The sequence below is a fragment of the Colias philodice genome, chromosome 10 (genome assembly GCF_061535455.1).
Source record: "Colias philodice isolate Cphi_HAF_F1 chromosome 10, ilColPhil1 Martin Lab GWU primary, whole genome shotgun sequence".
NCBI classification, from domain to species: domain Eukaryota; kingdom Metazoa; phylum Arthropoda; class Insecta; order Lepidoptera; family Pieridae; genus Colias; species Colias philodice.
In genome coordinates, this window is record NC_143095.1 from 9,718,222 (window position 1) to 9,738,927 (window position 20,706).

Below are 20,706 nucleotides of genomic sequence, written 5' to 3' on the forward strand. Positions count from 1 at the left end.
AAGATAAAATTACCCAGTATGTTCTCCACTTCAAGGGCCCGTAAAAAAATAAAATCACATTAAAAAAGTTTTCCATTTGGCTTTTAAAAACTTGCTCTATCTATCAGGTAGCTACCCTGAAAATTTCATTTTATTATTCAGAAGGCTTCAATCGAAAAATTGAAATCTAAATGAGGTAAGTGCAAAAATTGAATTAACATGATGATTAATAAAAACAAATTAAAACCAATAACAAGGTGTTTAATTACCAGAAATTTTTAAAATGACCCCGCTATTGCTCAGTGCAAGTGCGACATCACCGTAAAAAGTTGTCTTTTAAATGTCTGAATGCCCTTTTATCATTTTTAATGGTTTCTTCTGCTACTATGAATTTCCAGGTTATTTCGTTCAAATTGTGGCAGTCTCTCGTCTTTGTAGTATCCCCACGGAAAAAAATCAATAGGGTTTATGTCCGGGGACCGTCGAGGCCAGGCTAAAGGGCAAAGATACCCTGAAAGATGGATTGGTCGTTGCAGCCTGCGCATGCGCTGGTGACGCCTGCCTTAAAGCCTGGCCTGCACGGTCCCTCGACCTAAACCCCATTGATTTGTTTCAATGGGGATACTAAAAAGACCTCGGCTACTTGAGAGAATGCTACAATTTGGACGAAATAACCCGGAAATTCATAGTAGCAGAAGAAACCATTAAAAATGATAAAAGGGCATTCAGACATTTAAAAGACAACTTTTTACGGTGATGTCGCACTTGCATTGAGCAACAGCGGGGTTATTTTAAAAATTTCTGGTAATTAAACACCTATTTATGGGTTTTAATTTGGTTTTAATGATCATCATGTTAATAAAATTTTTGCACTTACCACATTTAGATTTCAATTTTTCGATTGAAGCCTTCTGAATAATAAAATGAAATTTTTAGGGTAGCTACCTGATAGATAGAGCGAGTTTTTAAAAGCCAAATGGAAAACTTTTTTTATGTGATTTTATTTTTTTATGGGCCCTTGAAGTTGTGAACATACTGGGTAATTTTATCTTTCTTGGCATTTAATTCTTTTTTTATTCCATTCGAAGATCTAACGATAGTAAATGTTACCATACTGAATTGGCCTATCTTTCAGCTTACCACACAAAAAAAAATCAAGCATCTAGCGCAATAAGTCACGTCACCATAAATAAAAATCTCATCGTACTCAGCGATAGATGAAAAATTGAAAAAAATGTCATAACTCCGAAAATACGAAAAATCGCATAACATACATGGGGGTGATTCGGATAGCTCTCTAGGTCCTCTACCTCCCAGCTTCCGTTCATCACTACTTTTTGGGACACCCTGTATATCTGCATTGATTACCTTTACTGTGCTATTTGGAACGTGTTAAGTTTTACAGAGTTGGTACGTAATTAACGTTGGAGGCTCGTGTTCTTCAAAATAAACAACTGTGGTATAAAATTAAGACCAATAGGCAAATTAATATAGTACCTCATATGTTGTTATTTTTTTTATATGAAAGAAAGTAAAACATTTGCACATAGCTACAGTGTTGAATAACAAAAATAAAATAAAACTTAAAAAGTGTGTCACATAGCACCGTCCAAAAGGAACTAGTTCAGTTTGTGCCAGGCGCTGGTTTTTAACTTGATCCTAATTGCAACTCACGGGTGTGAAACTGTGTACAATAATAAATAAAATGTTGATGTATGCGTTATATGTTATTAAAGTTATAATATGCTTGAACTCAAATCTGATTAAAAACCCGTAAATATAGTACCTACTTTGGTTTTATTGCTTCAGTAAAAAAAGATACTCTCCGCCTGCAATCTAATTCATCTCTACTCGAAATAGTAAAAAGTGCATCGTGTGTAGATTACTAATAGAGCCTGCTTTAATTGCCTAGTCAAATTTCTGCCAATCAACTATCCGTATGTGTAATTGCTAACTCAGTTTCGATTTACCAGCTTCTCCAATAACCGTTCAAAACGGATCATATTAAGGTAAATTAATGGATAATTGTGTAATCAATACGCAGAGCAAGCAAATTTTGCATAAATTAGCATCCGATTCATAATAGGAAGGACTAATGCACAATAATACACATCCGTACATTATCTCTACGCTAATTCTGTTTGCTCTTGAATGTATAGGAGATTCTCTTATTGACTATTGATAAATTATCTGTAACTGGCGGGTCCTCACAAAGCGAACAGACTCGCGAGGCAACTGCTACGCGAAGTAGATAGGTCAGCGAGGACGTGGCTCGGACGAGGAATGTTCATATAAACCCAGCTGAACACATCAATTACTTCGCGAGGCTGCTCGCACAGTGTATACTCGCCTAACAACAATTGCGTAATGTAAGAATAATACCGAAATATATTTATGTTTGCGGCAATCAATCAGTTTCCAAATCTTGTTGTCTTAGCGGATAGCGATAAAAGTAATTTGGAACCTAAATTCAATATAGCCTTTGTCTCCAACGCTCCGTCACCCGTCACTTTGACCCTAATAACTTTTAGAAAAAATCCTTTAGCTGGTGTCTAGAGCAATTTAAAAAAGTTGTCGCTATATTAGATGAGATCATTACGTCGAATTTGTTTTCAGATTTTGTTATCAAATATGACCACAGTACGGTCTACATGACCATCAAGTATGAATTAATAATTTATTGTCTATCTACTTTTTAAAGACTATAAATATTATCCGAATTCCAAGAATTCCAACAAATAAAACGCACAGAACTAAAACTGAAGTTTTAAGTATTAGTTCTGTGCGTTTTAAAAGTAGTTGTAAAGAACAAGAGCAAAAATTAATCACGAAAGCAAACTTATTCAATCGGCTGAACAAATCACAAGCCGATGCAATCAAAATAAAACCATTTGAACACTAAGTATAGCAGCCAGGTGAGATTATACAACCGAGTTGGAAACTTAAATAACGTCAAACGCTAATCTTCCGATGGGACTAAGAAACTTTAAGTTTTGCCCTGAAACTTGGCTGTGTTTACTTGCTTTAATATTACAGAATGCAAATTCATCATCGTATTATGGATATTCTTATAAATTTCAAACAACTTTTTTATATAAATTAAAGAATAAAACAAACATAAGACTACGAGCAGATGTTAATTATGCATATAGTATCTTTCTTTCTTTGTTCTTTAGATGAATGAAAGAGAACGTTTTATTGTAATCGCCATAAAATACAGTCATACATAAATAGCCGCCTTATGGGACGGAGTCATTTCTTCCAGACCATCGTAAACAACAAACATAATATTTACTTAAAACAAGAAAAACGATACAAAGAAAACATTCACTTACTAATGTTGATAGAAAAGAAATTAATTCTGAAGTTAATATTTAAATCATAACATTTCATGAAATTTAATAAATAAACATTTCTTAGAATTCTACAAGGTCACTGAGCCCCAACATTTAATGGAAATAGTTATATATTTAGATAATATTTGAGATTTAAAATTAATTATATATTTACTGGAATTCATTTTGAAACTTGAAGAATATTAGGTTTACCTACCTACTTACTTATGCATTAATAAAAATAATAAAATTGGATTCGTTTTGGTCATGACCACACACCTCTTAGCAATTTACAGAAATAAGTATGATTTCATTTATATTTACTTTTTAGATATGATATAGTGGAGTGTGATGCATACAATAAAACACTTTATAGGTCTAATCTCAACTCAAAACAGGATAAATTATGCATAATCATACAATTTAATTTATTCATAATCTCACTAACTAATACAATATGAATAAAAACTGCATATTATCGATCTCCATACAGCTACAGCTAGAAAATGAAACCAGTGGCGAGATAGGGCGTCGACCTTGACGGAGCGACCGCTGGGCGGGCGGTGGGCGGCGAACACAAACACGCTCTGGATAGCCACCGACAGAATCTGTTTAGAGCTTAATCATACGTTTTAAAATCAGTGGATGTATTGTGAATCAAACATAGGAATCAAACACACACACACACACACACAACACACAATACACAAACACATCACACACACACAATCATACACTCCACACTTAACTATTAATATGTATTTAGTTATTAACAGTTTATTTTTTTCATGTAGATAACCTATTTTAAGTTAAGGAAGAGCGGGTCCTCCTGACACAGGTTTTATCTTAAACTTACTAGGAGGGCCCTACTACTCCAAATTGTGTAAAATTTAGAAAGGAAATAAACTATTTTTATTTTTTTTTTTTTTTTAAACATGATAAGACGTACCTATGGAGAGTATCAAATGCTGGAACACTATTAACGGTTAACGAACGCAGGACTTATGTGTCCGGAAAGTCAAATAAAGCAACGGTAGAATTTATAATTAAAGTTTTAAATTACCGTGAACCAAATTTAAAGAATGAGATTATGAATTTTATCATTAATACCTATATGACTATAACGACATAGTTACAATAATTTATAATATTTGGAGTTTTATATATTGTTTCTTTACAAAACTCCAGTTTAACAAATTAATGTTTCAGTTACGAAAGTAGCGCAAAACTTGGTAATAACTAATAACTACCCAATTAAGTTTAGAATATCTCAAATATTCGTCCTATTCAAGAGAACCTATTCGATGGATATCTATATTTAGGAAAGGTTACACGGGGAAGGGTTATTCAAAGGTAAATTTACCTTCTCACCTTCATAACGTAAACCTTTTTACAGTGATAAAGAGTAACCACTTAAAAGCGAATAAATTTAATCTAATTTATATTTAAATTTGAAATTCAATGCTTCAATTCGAATTAAACAAATATTAATAATATATTACGTGAATTATGAGGAAAAGATTCAAAATACGTAAAAAGTACTCGCTGTTTTATTTATGCAAATATAATGAAGCATTTTCCTTAATGATGTTGTTTAATTTTAATATGCGATATCCTTGAAAACTTCACGAGTTACCAGAATTATAAAACACGAGGAAATGTAATAATGGTACGAATTATTATGCAAGTAATGATTACGTAGAAGAAGTTGTCTTTATGGGACCCTTACATACATGTACATTATACATACAAGATAGTAAAAAAATATTATTTTATCCAGTAGTCTGATCTGCAATAAACCACAGGGGTAACGTTGAATGGTGAGCGCATTCACGAGAGTTACGACTACACAAATCAAATGAAGTGCCTATTTGTTTATTTGTAGTCATCTCTAGAGACAACGTTGAGTCGTTATATTAACGGAGTTTGTGCACCTAACATAATACGTTACTGCAGCGTAAATTATTGCTGTGTTTGGGATCCTTTGGAGCGTGCGTTTATGATGCTTGCTTGTATAACCTGGGTAAGCCTAGACTTGACAGTTTTCTGGGAGTTTACTGCGGGCTTACTGTAAATGGAATCCCTCTCACATAAGTTGTGGTACATATTTCTTCAATTTCACATAATATTCAAAATGATGTCCGAATACGAATCCTTTTATCCCCTATTTCATTTATGACGTAGTGTAAACCAGACAACCGTGGAAAGCAATATTGACTGTTATTATTACGTGAACAAAGGAGAGTACCTACTTCATACGTTGCAACCGTTAAAGGAAATAAAAATCGTTATATGACTGAAATAAAACATAGAATATGCTCCATAAGCTCCATTATAATCTTCTGAGAGGCAATATTGCTATTCTAAGTATGACGTAGGCAAAAGACACAATTGAGTTTGTTTTGATACCTATTTGTTTTTATTTTTTTTTGGTTTACAATTAACGAATCAATTCATAACAGTATGAACGTTAGGCCTTTTGTTAAATTTGTGATTACTATAAATGATCCGCCTCTAAAAGTATATATAGTTCGATAAATAAATGCTGAAGTGGACTAGGAGGCAAGTATAAATCTCTAAGATAAGTAAGATGAAGCACATAGTGGTTAAAGTAAAACCACTACATAACTGTATAAACTCCTGCTGTCTAGGACTTTCGATCCTACTGATATTGTGTTTAGTCTTCATTTCTACGGAACTACTACTTTTATATGGAATACTAGATTTCCGCCCGCGGCTTCGCCCGCGTTTGCAAAGGAAAACCCGCATAGTTCCCGTTCCCGTGGGATTTCCGGGATAAAAACTATCCTATGTGTTAATCCAAGCTACCCTCTATATGTGTGCTAAATTTCATTGTAATCGGTTCAGTAGTTTTTACGTGAAAGAGTAACAAACATCCATACATCCATACATCCTTACAAACTTTCGCCTTTATAATATATATTAGATTTTAACGAGGCATTTGAAATGTTAAGTAATTAGAGTGATTATATAAATTTTATCATACTAGTGAGATTATAAATAATATGGTAAGTATTCATATTTCATAATAGATACGAATACGGAATAATGTTTAAATTAAACGATTGCACATAGGCAAGCTTTTCAATTTTAATTTATGAATTTAAACAAATATAATTTAACGTAATGAATACATTTCCTCTATATCGCTTTCTATTTTTACCTAAACAAACTCCTTTACGAAATGCTAGGTATAACAATTTTTACGAATTACGAAATGCTAAACCACGTTACCAAAAAATTTTAATATATATAATTATGTATATAGATAACCCACCATACAAATTACGAACTATGTATATGAAAACTAGTACAAACATGGGCATTATTTTTTTTGTTTCATCTATTCATTCTTTCAACAAACAAAGCAGCGAAGTCCATATTTCCGTCGCACAGTGACTTAACTAAATTCTTGGCACCGCCTACAATTAAGCAGACGCTGGATGAATCAACAGCGTTGTCCCCAGCCGCTGACCGAGACTAGTCTCGTCTCAGATTAACCATATCTATACACAATCCCAAACAAAAGTACGTGGCTCGATGCCATCGTCCATTATGATTCGCACCGAATTGCCGCCTCTAACTTCGTAATTAGTCGCCGTTTTTATACCCATTCTTGCATTTCCATCGTCTGGCTATTCAGTAAAAGCGTTATTACCGCATTACTTATCGCATTACTTAGTAGGTGCAATAAAAATGAATTTATTCCAGTGCAAATAATTTACAAAGTGAGATTTGTTGAGTTCAACAAACTCGCTAATGGTAGTTTAAATGTAGGCGGGACTTTTATTAGATTGTTTACATACTAGCGCGATATAAGAAACATCGCGATTGAGAAAAATGTAGCGGTTAGCACTAAATTAGCACTCTGGCGAAGACCTTCACGATCGACTTGTTTTAATAACTCACGTAAACATAATAGATCATCGATGATTTAGCTCCTCTTAAAATACACGTACAAAAAAGGCTATTATGAAAATTTGATAACATTTTATAACGCTAACATATTTTCAATTTTGCATCATATTTTTCTAACGGAAAAAATACTCGATAACAATTAATCCATTATCCACGGACAGCAATTTCCTCCTGAATACTTTAAACGATGACTCACAAGAGCTAGGTAATGTATTAAATAACAAAGATTTGAGCCCTGCGTGCGCCGAGTCATGCCCGGCGAAGCGTGATCGCCTTCCAAGGCTCTAGCACAGCTCTAGAGCGATTTAAAGCCTATAGCCTTCACTTAATGTAACATAAAAACCTCGACCCGGTCATTCTAGGTTTTAGATTTAAATAATGACTCATTAAACACCAACGCGTAGGCATGAAATCTGATATTCGATAAAGTGAAAAGCTTTATGTTATTAGGTTTTTAAAAAGTCGAATTCCCGTATTATTTAAGTAAGTCCATAAAAATGATAAAATCGGTAACATAAAATAACTGCGTATATATAAAACAATTACAAACATGATCATTGTGTTAATTTAATCAATTAATTAACACATCGTGTACATAACTTAACAGTTATTAATTAAGTCGAATACATACAATATAGATTATGTAATTTGTATATTAATTACATCGATATAAACATAAGGGTTTCTTCTCCCTCATAAATATATTTGTAAGCAGGACTTTATGATATAATACGCCCCCAACTCTAATGCACATTTCATTAAATGCAGTTTTCAAATGATGAAGGGAAAACGATGAGTTAAGATAAAGAAGATTCATTCAGTAGTTGCACAGCAAATTCATTAAAACGAATAAAGGTTTGCTGAGAATGCACAATGGGCCTCTATCGGCTTCAAGTGTGGCAAGCGCACTCGGATTGTGACGTCACTGCTCTCCGAGCTGATATCCCATTCAGGGATTACCGGCGATGTGGCAAGTGGAGTAGATACGTGATAGCTAGAAACAACTAACTACTGCGAGATTAATATGTAACAAGTAAGTACCTAGGTATAATAACTAACAATGTACGAGTATAGTACATAAAAATAAACAGTATACAAACTGAACTCAAATTATTTTCTATTAACAATTTACTATACGTTGTTATTATTTTACGAGCGAAAGTAAACGTTAAGATTAACTTGATTGATCTTGAACGATCAGTAACTAAGCAGGCGTGCATAAACAATCCGATAAGTCGACAATTAGCAGTGTTTTAAATAATTTATATTCTTTATTACACCTAGTTGCGAAACGGAATCCAATTGTTGGACAAGGGCAATTCATTTGAAACTAGGGCGATTCATTCTTCCGAGACGATACAGTTTTAAATTTGTAAAGTTATAGTAATATATTTTTAGTGAACTATTGTTACATGATTATGAGTAAAATAAGCAATAGCATGTTGATCATAGCGTTAAAAAATGCAAACAGTCAACTGATAAGGTACTTGATATCATCATTGCTATTTAACAACACACTGTGATTTATCTTGAAATTGTGTGCATAACGAAGATAGTTTTATTATAATTACCATTCTCAAGTGGAGTTACGTAAGTTCATTGTATTGAAATATGTTCATCACTATTATTGTTACACGATAGTTTACGATCACATGTGAACAGTAAAACTCTGGTTTAAATATCTGGTTATACTGTAGCGAGATAACACAAGCTACTTTTACAGATAACTAGATTACCGTTTAACTTTAACCTTTTTCGTTTATTACATTTTTATCCTTAAAACACTTTTAAGAAATCGTTAGTTTTGACCAATAGAAAGAAGCATTAACTTCAGCTCAGATTCACAGGGCGTAAGAAGCGAAACGAAACTTTATATCACCGATATCTACCGTCATAAGCATTGATCTTTCTCTACCCTAGTCCCTATCTAAAGTTATGGTTACACGGTAAGCAACCTTCTCCAAAGTTCTGGTAGTTACAGCGTTCACAGCTAATCGCAGCATCAAACAAGTGCACCACGCAGAACACACGTAGATACACGGCTGACGCATCGGCCGCGATCTGTGACGCCTGGGACGTTGAACCGGCGAGGTCACGACCACTGTGACGTGTGCTGCCTATTGAATACCACACCGTCTGCCGAACGACACTCCGCCAATCGCGTCTATTATATCGTAATATTTTAATCGATTTCATAAATTTAAATTACTCCCTGTTTGTATTGATGAGTTTATTGAACTCGCATGAGAACGCTAACAACTGCCAATTATGGCGAATTTACTTAATATAATAAATCGAAGAATGAGTAGTAATAACTCTTATGAATTTGATCCATTTAGCTGTAAAAAAACGAAATTTAATAAGTCTTTTGAAATTTTTGAAAAGCAAAATGTTACTTCAAAGCATTAAAATATTCACAGGTTCAAAGTTATCGCTTCAAATACTTCCAAAATCCGACCAAATTCGTAAACGAACCGAGTGTACACTGTCTCACGTTACGGGGTGAAATTTTAACGGAACCGTAATGTAGGTAAACGCCGCTTAACTGATCAGCTTTGAGAGCCCGTTAAGTGACGAAGCAAGTTATTCTTGTATACGTATGTAGCTAGAGATACATAAACCAGTTGACCGTGGTGTCGTCCGCGCAAACCGCAATCTCAATGTTACCCCTAAAGGGATGAAATTTCGTAGAATCCCGGGCCTATACTTTATAAAGACCCACCTTTCAAGTATGAAAGGATTATAGACAGGATTTCGGGATCAGGCAGTGGGGTTCATATTTGATTTTAAGGAGGTACGGAAGAATAAACATCGCATACAATTTATTCGTAACTTACATTATTAAGAGATTAATTTTTAATTGGGCTTATCAATGGAATGGACAGTATCTATTTAAAACAAATAATGGCCAGAACTAGAACATAACTTTTGATTTCGTCTGAGGATCATGAATAGAATCATGAATATTCACTTCGAATAGCACACTTTTTGTTACACACAAAAGAAACAACAACCGTCTCATTGCATAGTATATTCTGTGTTTTTTTTTAGGCAAGTAATTAAAATTTGCACAAACTGTATTGTCGACTAAACCGTAGGTACTTATAACAGAGTGAAAACTAAATCTATATTTTTATGAATAAACATGTTTCTGGAATGGCTTTTAAATACTTAAAATAAAAAAGTGAGACCAAATTTCAAGTCGTACAAATTGCGTTCGATAGCTAGCTGGATGAAAATTACAGTACGGAAAACCTCTCTCGAAATAAAATTAAAATATATTTTCTCTTATTTTGTTCCGCACTCAGTACAGTTTTTAAGTGGATGCCTGAAACAGCTTACGGATAGTAAGCAGAAAAGGGTGCGTAAAAAGTTTTACATCCTGCCTGTGAATAATTTGAAACGCCTTTTCATTTCTATTTTCACTAATTTAACTAGCTATATAAAAATGTCCTTTATACTGTGCGCCATTGTTTGCGCTGCTATTGTCGAGTGGATATGCTTCTTGTCTCCATTTCAGAAACAATTGACGGATCTATGCAATCAGAATTACAAGAGCATTGATCGCAGCTTGAAGGTTAATAACGATGTTCCGTTCTTCACAGTAACATCTCGACAAAAACCACTCTATCCTTTCATTTGCAGTTTTTCTGCTACATAGGGTTTAAGTACATAAGTAAATTAATTACTGATATCATGATAAAGCGCTCGTTTATTTCGTCTGCGCATAATTAATGAACAAATTCATTATTAATTTATTGAAAAATAAGGAAAGAGGATCAAACAGTACACAACAAAGTTGATAAAAACTTTAATATTAAATTAACATTCAAAATGTTTCGTACAAAATTATCAGTAGGAAAAACCCAGACGATACTGTAAATATTCAGTGTGGGCCGCGTCAAAGCGAAACATTTTAACGCGATGTGGGTCATTCCACTTCGCCACAAAATTAGTCACAAAGGATGCGAGCAACCTGGCCGTCTTGACACAGAGTAATCTCCACACATTGAGTGGACGGCGCATCGTGTCGCTTGACCGATACTCGACACAAAACAAAGAACTCGTATATATAAGGAGCTTTTTGTGTGCCGAGCGTGTTCGTTGGTGACTTCGACGAGAATAAATTACCGCCCCCAAAAATAAAACGGGCGTGAGATGTCAACGGTTAACTTTGTTTAACGCGACATAGACTACAAGCCCGCATAGGACAAAAATATGGGTCAAATGAACCACCAGGGGACATATCTAGAACGATAGCAGAGCAAAAAATAATAAGATTCATCACTATGCCGTCACTTGTAAGCTGTCCAACTGAGTGCAGATGAGAATTGAAAAGTACAGGTAGACTCGGTAAATTTTGGTCATATATTTTTGTACGGCATTCTTAACCATCGATAGATCCATTAAAAATAATAAGAAACCGCTCAGTGCCGTACAAAAATGTGGGTCCACCAAGTCGGAATTTTTATTTAATTTCCGAGAGTTACCGGGGGTAAATTTGGTCATTTGACCATGTACGGCATCTGTGTCATACTATTGCTATACTGCTTTTAATCCATTATTCCGCAACGCCGTACAAAAATCATGGGGACAAGGGGAAAAAATCGAGAGATGCAATCCCCTCTCTTTCCCCACTCCAGGGGGTCATTTGACTAAGTACGGCTTCGGTTCCAAAACATTATCTAGCACTCAAAAGTACTATTAAAAGCAATGCCGTCAAAAAATAATTGTTCTTTTAAATGTATACCAATAATCATCTTAATTTCATCGAATTCTTGATATAAAGAGCTGTAAGGTCATTTGACCCTGTACGGGAACTTTTTTTTTAACATGATATTGTAAAATTCAATTGTTGTATAGTATTGCCGTTCAAAAGAAACCGTTCTAAAAAAAGTTATAGAGAAATGCAAAACCAGAAATTTTGTTAAAGTTTAAACATCGTAGATTAATGAAATATAATAGTTTTCTACACTTTATCCGTTGTTTTAAATAGTATTAACATAGATAAATTAGGAAAAAACGATGCCGTACATTTTTGTGCAGACCACATCTTTTAGGCTGATGAAAGCGACGAAAGCTACAATTTTAAGAGTGCTTTATGGCCATTTGATACAGTACGGCATTAACATATTTTTACCCAACTACGGCAAAGCAAAAGGAGGGTTATGGTTGTTTACAGGTCATGTATGTATGATCATCTATTCCCTCGTAACTTCTAAACTACTTATCAGAATTCGACAAATGACATATCATTAGAGGCGTCTGAATTGTTCACTGGATAACCAACGACCAGCTAGCTAAAAGCTATATGGGGTTTCACAAAATCTAATGTGGCGCCCTCTAGCGGACAAAACATACAGAGTAAAAAAATAAAGTTAAGATAAATATGCAGTGTTTGGTATCATTTGAAAGCGCTTTACTTGTACATTTTGAATATGTATATATTACTAGCATTTGCTTGTGACTTTACCTGTATTCATGGACTGATTGCATATAATTCACATCTTTTCGTTCATAGCTTTTTTATTAGTTCATCAATTTAACGGAGTCCATTCCACCTGACTCCGACTTTCCAAGGTGATAATTAACCACCTCGAGCTTCTTAATATTAATGTATATTTATATTTTATTATAAAAATATAAAGCAAATATTTCGTTATATGGATTTTTTTCTTTTTCAGATTTTTCCCCTTTGAACCAACGAAAATGTACGGCACATGAAAAAATATTATCTATGCATAAAATACTTTAAAAATAAATTTATTTCGTGTTGTGTCAAATGACCCCCTGGAGTGGGGAAAGAGAGGGGATTACAACTCTCGATTTTTTCCCCTTGTCCCCATGATTTTTGTACGGCGTTGCGGAATAATGGATTAAAAGCAGTATAGCAATAGTATGACACAGATGCCGTACATGGTCAAATGACCAAATTTACCCCCGGTAACTCTCGGAAATTAAATAAAAATTCCGACTTGGTGGACCACCATTTTTGTACGGCACTGAGCGGTTTCTTATTATTTTTAATGGATCTATCGATGGTTAAGAATGCCGTACAAAAATATATGACCAAAATTTACCGAGTCTACCTGTACTTTTCAATTCTCATCTGCACTCAGTTGGACAGCTTACAAGTGACGGCATAGTGATGAATCTTATTATTTTTTGCTCTGCTATCGTTCTAGATATGTCCCATGGTGGTTCATTTGACCCATATTTTTGTCCTATGCGGGCTTGTAGTCTAACACAAGTGTCTCGAGTTCTTTTCTTTGATATTCTAAATTGTATTTATTACGGTTTTTATTTTATAAGCAAGTTTCCGGCTCCCGGTTTCTTTGGATGTTTGTAAATTGGACATCCGTTTCAATGGAGGCATTTATATCTTCGTGGAACCTTCTGACCCTTGTGGTCGGTCCGTAATACAGCGACTTTACATATTGCTATGTGTTTGCTGTCCATTGTAATATTCAAATAACCCGGAACATCGTTATTACTAATACCCGTGTTCAATTGAGGCAAACATTCTTGGTCATTAACTGCTCAGATACCTTAATAATTCGGGCTATATTGATAGGCGATACTTAAATTACCGAACGCTTAGTACAGTTATAATTACGGTGGTACAAGACAAAGTTCGTCGGTTGGTTTATCACGATCGCGAATATCTAGACGCGTAGGCGTGGTTAGCTGTGATTCAGAACTGGTTTTGCTAAACCCATTGAACATTGATACATGGATATGACGGGGAAAGTAGAACTGCATGATGGATGACGTGTCCACTTTTGAAACGACGACTACATTCTTAAATATGCCATTATTAAAAAAATAGGCTATAATTATGTGTATTATTTTTTAAGAAATACATACATGATACATATTTGTAGGAAAAAAAATTCTTTGTTGTTTTGTAGGTTTACTTTTAATGGAAAATTATGTTTGTTACTTCTGGATGTTTTAAGAACAATTGTTTGTAACATATACTATACCCGAGAGCCTACTTAGCAAGCTTACCATTTTAAAACATTAGCATTATCACATACTATGCTTTCCGAATATGTAAGTTGCAAACCGCACATAAGAACTTTTCTATTATTTTTCTCAGGATAAATCAAAGAGATACAATTAAATATTTATAGGTCATAAGTCAACTAGGGGAAATGCAATCTAACAAAAAACGGTTTCATAGTGAATGGATACATATTGGTCATTAGGATGTTTGTCATATAGTTCAAATAACTTAAAATTATCTTAAGACGATTCAAGAGTGCTTCTAGAAGAAGTCTAATTTAATAATTAAATGTTTGAGTTTGAGTTTATTTACTTTAATGAATGATATTTATGAATAATTCTTAATCAACAATTTGGATTTGAAATGTACAATTATTAAACCATACAATAGGTACATTGATAAGATTTCAAACATGAAAATTATTGAATTTGAATATACAATCGTTTACTCTTTTTTATTGTATCCATAATATTATATCATCATAAAAAGTTCATTAAATTAAAAACAAATCTATTTTATTTTATTATCAGATCAGATATATGTACACCTACAGTTTAATAATTGGGTAACATATTTATTGCTATTGTTATGTACAGATATTGTCCATTATGAAACTGATAAAGATTTCCCACCATTTTTGCAAAAACTAAAAGAAATTGGAATTTTGTAATAATTCAATTATATTTCTGCAATTATTGTACAATTATTTAAATTCAGTAAAATTGGCAAAAGCAGAATATTTTAGTGACTGATTGATTTTTTCTTCTGAATCCGATTATTTCATGAAAGTATTCAGTTAGTTCCAACTACCTACCTACACTACTGCAAATTTAGCGTTAAGTTTATCTATAATCTGGTTTTACAATGTTGTTGGTACATTTAACATTTGTGCATATTGCACGGCACACAGTTACTTATCTTGGACTATAGATATTACAATGTGTGAAATACATGGAAATATTTATTTTTACAGCTTATTTTAGTTGACTAAAGCTATATCACTAAACTTTTTTTAAGTTGTGTGACTCTGACTCAATTTAATTTATAATTGCTAAGAAACTGACATCATCTGGCTCATCATGGCATCTTAGCTTAATGTAAACAATGACAAAGAAAACATTTGTCTATACAACTAAGATATTAAAAGACTTAAGGTACACAAAAACTATGGCTTGCGTGTACTATTTTGAGTACTAACTATTCAAAATAAGTTACAGAATAAAGATATATTTACTGAACATATAACCTGTATTTAAAAAAATCTCGATTAAAAATAGTTTTTAAACACCATGATAATTTATAAACGTAGGGATGTTTGGGTTTAATGTGTTAATATGGAATGTTTCGATAGATTATTATAAAATACATGTTTATTTTGTATTTTGCAATTCATACTCATTTGCATTGTTATGATAAGAAAGGGAATTTTAAGAAAATAATTCAAGTATTATCTGGCTGAGTCAAATCTGCGATACTCCGAATTGTACAGTCAACAAAACAAGTTGATTCATCAAATTGGTTCATAATGGCACCAATACACATCTACCAGTATAAACTGATACTATAAGGATATAAACACTTACCGCTTTCTATATATGGCAGGGCAAGTAGTAGAAAAATTGTGTATCCAATTTCACTAAACATTGTCGCTTAAAAACACACACTTTTGGTATCACTAAGTCATTGCACACACAGCTGATTTTCAAACTACACAAAACCTTTGTCTGTTTTCGATAAAAACGCATGCGCGTGCAAACAATATTTTTTATTTACATTACAACAAATAATTCTCACAATAAATAAACTTAAGACACAATGCACGTAAATTAATTCATGTTAAAATTTACTTGTAATCATAGACTTGCTTTGTTGAAACAAATAACAACAATGATTTTCTTTCCCTACAAACGAATTCACTAAAAACATAACTTTTTCTATGTTATAAATAAAAAACAATTCCGTTTATATTCAACATTCTCATTTTTAATTAAGAATATTAACTTCTTCACACTTTAAACATAACAATCAAATAAAAAAACGATTTCCGTCCTTCGCCATCTCTTGACTGACATATTGGAATTATGTCGAAGTTAGAGTGCGTTCATAAACAATGTCTATGCTTCGAGAAATTGGATGCGTTCAATTTAATATATTTAAGGTAAAAAATGCTGTACGTATTATGATTTAGTTATTTCAATTATGATGGTTTATAACCCGATTAAAATAATAAATAGGTTATAGTTCAATCTTCATATTTATGTACTTCCAAAATCTCGGAGCAATTAACTAGCCTGGAGAAGTAACAATTAATTGAACAATAACGCACTAGTTTGGCCTTTTTAGCTTATGGCAAAATGTCATGCGAAAAAAGAGGACAGATATATGTCAGTTCGACAGTTTGAAATGACATGTAGCCATTTCAATTTGTTTTGATGACCAGTCTGGTGATCATCGCTTGGTTATTTTAATTATTTTTTTTGAAGTGAAAAACGAGTGTTTTAGTTTAATTTGTTATTTTATGAAAAGACAATTGACTAAAGATAACATGGCTTGTGTTACTTACGAGTTACGGCTGTAAAAGCCGTAGTAATGTGAAATCGGACGAAGATAGAAATTTGTCATCTCACAGGTTAGTGTTTTGATCAATTTTTTTGTTAATTGTATTATAAATAAGTTAATTTACCTTATTTTCTTAATCATCTATGTTTTATCTAACCGTAATCATTGAAATGAAATCATAATCAGCTTAGTTTTTAGAAAAAATGCAAAATATAACTTCCATAGTGTTGTGCAATTATCGATACTTGAGTAGGAACGAAACTGTACTTCATTGATAATGACTGCTTTAGGTTAGGAGAAAAAAAAAAGGTATTTAAGTATGGATTTTATTGTTATTTGCAGGTTTCTGGCTTGAGAACAATTAAAAGATGTTTGGGTTAAAGCTATAGCACAGGAAAAATTGGAAGCCTTCAAAACATTCTCGGCCTTGTTCAAATCATTTCAAATCAGACGGGAAGAAAAGTAAAGTGCTTTGCAGAGATGCTGTGCCACAAGTTTAAGGTGCCATCTATTTTAAATAATAAATATTGTAATTTGGTAATTAAGTATCGAAATTAAAAGGTTGTAAAAAAAATAAATGTTTATTTGTTTTATTTGAAGCAATTTATTTTAAACTTGTACCAATTTTTTCCTGTGGGAATGAGTTATTTTCCTGCGGTAAATTGTAGCCTATATGTTATTCTGATGTTTAAACTAACTATATAATTGTAAAGTTCCATAAAAACTCATTCAGTAGTTTTTACGTGAAAGAGTATCAAAATATGTCCATTCTTATATATTTTTGCTTTTATAATATTAGTAGGATACGATTATTGATTTGTAAAAAGATCAACCAGGTGGAAGTCAGATTCGCGCACGAAGGGTTCCGTATAATTCTGTGAATGAATCTATGAAAACAGGAAAAAATACGTACCTTTTTACGAAACCATAAAAACAACCTAAACCGAAATACCTAATAATATATTTTTATAAATACCACTACCATACAATGCAAGGCAGTCAATACGCGTCGTAAATGAATAATTCCAAATTAAACGAATCTTAAAATTTGGAATTACCTACCCATAATTCAAATTTAAACGAATCTTAAATTTTCTTCAAGCAATTTTATAACTTATTTTTTTTATTTATCGATATTTTAGTATTCGATAAAGTAAAGGCAAGCACTACCTTTTTAGAACAAAAAGTGGCTACATGTGGATTTGAATGCCAAGCAGATAACAGTGTGTTGTCTCTTTCTATCGCATTAATTAGGGTATTGAATAAAAGAGAGCCACTATATAAGAAACGTTCAATTAATTGTTACTTCTCCAGGCTTGTTAATTGCTCCGAGTCCAAAATAGTCTCGGAGCAATTAACAAGCCTGGAGACGTAACAATTAATTGAACGTTTCTTATATAGTGGCTCTCTTTTATTCAATACCCTAATTAATGCGATAGAAAGAGACAACACACTGTTATCGGCTTGGCATTCAAATCCACATGTAGCCACTTTTTGTTCTAAAAAGGTAGTGCTTGCCACTTTATCGAATACTAAAATATCGATAAATAAAAAAATTAAGTTATAAAATTGCTTGAAGATAATTTAAGATTCTTTTAATTTTGAATTATGGATAGGTAATTCCAAATTTTAAGATTCGTTTAATTTGGAATTATTCCTTTACTTACGTTGTATATTTTATAAAAAAATATTATTAGGTATTTCGGTTTAGGTTGTTTTTTATGGTTTCGTAAAAAGGTACGTATTTTTTCCTGTTTTCATAGATTCATTCATAGAATTATACGGAACCCTTCGTGCGCGAATCTGACTTCCAACTGGTTGATCTTTTTACATATCAATGATCGTATCCTACTAATATTATAAAAGCAAAAATATATATAAGAATGGACATTTGATATTCTTTCACGAAAAAACTACTGAATGAGTTTTTATGATACATATTATAGATTAAACATCAGAATAACATATAGGCTACAATTTACCGCGGGAAAATAACTCATTCCCACAGGAAAAAATTGGTAAAAGTTTAAAATAAATTGCTTCAAATAAAACAAATAAAATTTTAATTTTTTTTTTGCAACATTTTATTTCGATACTTAATTAACAAATTACAATATTTATTATTTAAAATAGATGCCACCTTTAACTTGTGGCACAGCATCTCTGCAAAGCACTTTACTTTTCTTCCCGTCTGATTCGAAATGATTTGAACAAGGCCGAGAATGTTTTGAAGGCTTCCAATTTTCCCTGTGCTATAGCTTTAACCCAAACATCTTTTAATTTTTTTCAAGCCAGAAACCTGCAAATAACAATAAAATCCATACTTAAATACCTTTTTTTTTCTCCTAACCTAAAGCAGTCATTATCAATGAAGTACTTCGTACCTACTCAAGGATCGATAATTGCACAACACTATGGAAGTTATATTTTGCATTTTTTCTAAAAACTAAGCTGATTATGATTTCATTTCAATGATTACGGTTAGATAAAACATAGATGATTATGAAAATAACGTAAATTAACTTTTTTATAATACAATTAACAAGAAAATTGATCAAAACACTAACCTGTGAAAAGACAAATTCCAATCTTCATCCGATTTCCCAGTACTTACGGCTTTTACAGCCGTGAACAACACAAGCCATGTAATCTTTAGTAAACTATCTTTTCAGAAAATAACATAAGAAATTAGAAAACACGTTTTTCACTTCAAAAACAATAATTAAAATCACCATGCGTTAGTGACCAGACTGGTCACTAAAGTCCTTTTCATTTAGGATGATTCCTGTGACACTTCATCGTGTTCCGAATTACGTATTTTATGTTTAAAAAGTCAAAATAATTTTAGTGCATAATATTTTTATTTTATGGCGGCATTATTACCAAAAATATAAAAATGAAACATCTTAAGCTTATAAATCAAAAGCAGTATTGTTTAGTTTAATATAATGAAAAATAAAATAAAATAACACAAAAATATAATACCTACGCAATTCGTGTACATGAAATGGATCGTTGAAAAATCATAGAGTTGGAAAATCATATAATCGGCGCCCATCTTGTGATCGTTTGTCAATCGAGTCAATCGTCTGTACGAGTACGTCAGCCTTGTATACAAGTTGCATTTTTATATTGATACTTTACGTGGTATTCTGTTATTTTTACTAATTGTTATTGTTAACTTTTTGTTGCTGTTGTTTGCTAAGCTTCCTTAGTTAATTGTTGGCGAAATGCCGAAAAAACTAATTTTGGTACTTTATTCAAATCGATTTCATTTCCATATAGAATATTATCGATTATCGGAAACAATTGATACGATTTCAGTAACCGACATCTCTACACGTGTCAAAAATCGATGTGTCACAGAAATCATCTTAGGTGGAAAGGACTATAAAACAAATTGTAATGGCTACATGTCATTTCAAACTGTCGAACTGACATATATCTGTCCTCTTTTTTCGCATGACATTTTGCCATAAGCCAAAAAGGCCAAACTAGTGCTTTATTGTTCAATTAATTGTTACTTCTCCAGGCTTGATAATTGCTCCGAGAAAATAGTGAACTAAAAGAACAGTCAAATTACATAGAGTAAATTTATTGATAGGTTATAATCACAGATAAAATGTATCTTTTTTATTATTTAAATAAAATCATGAATATCTGCATTCGATACTATATAATTTGTGATTTAAATAAATATAAAAAACGTTGTTATTCATAGATATGAAAAACTGTTTTTCGTGTGGTTTTTCGTAAACATAAGAAGTAAAAAAGTTTGTTTGATTTTTGTATTTTCAACTGACTTCAAAAATGGCGGAGGTTTTGTATTCGACTGTACTCTATTGGGATCGCGAAGGCCATAAATAGGCCTTTACTGATAAAAAT

At 32.5% G+C, this 20,706-nt stretch overlaps 1 protein-coding gene across 1 annotated transcript in view; it reads right to left on the reverse strand.

The window, feature by feature from the left end:
• Nucleotides 1-16,339, reverse strand: part of kuz (zinc-dependent metalloprotease kuz) — a 78,418-nt gene extending 62,079 nt beyond the window's left edge. The window contains exon 1 of the mRNA XM_089700229.1: nucleotides 15,846-16,339. Coding sequence (XP_089556355.1) covers nucleotides 15,846-15,906 — 61 coding nt within the window. The 5' untranslated portion in view covers nucleotides 15,907-16,339. The remainder of the gene's footprint in view (nucleotides 1-15,845) is intronic.
• Between the last annotated feature and the right edge of the window lie 4,367 nt (nucleotides 16,340-20,706).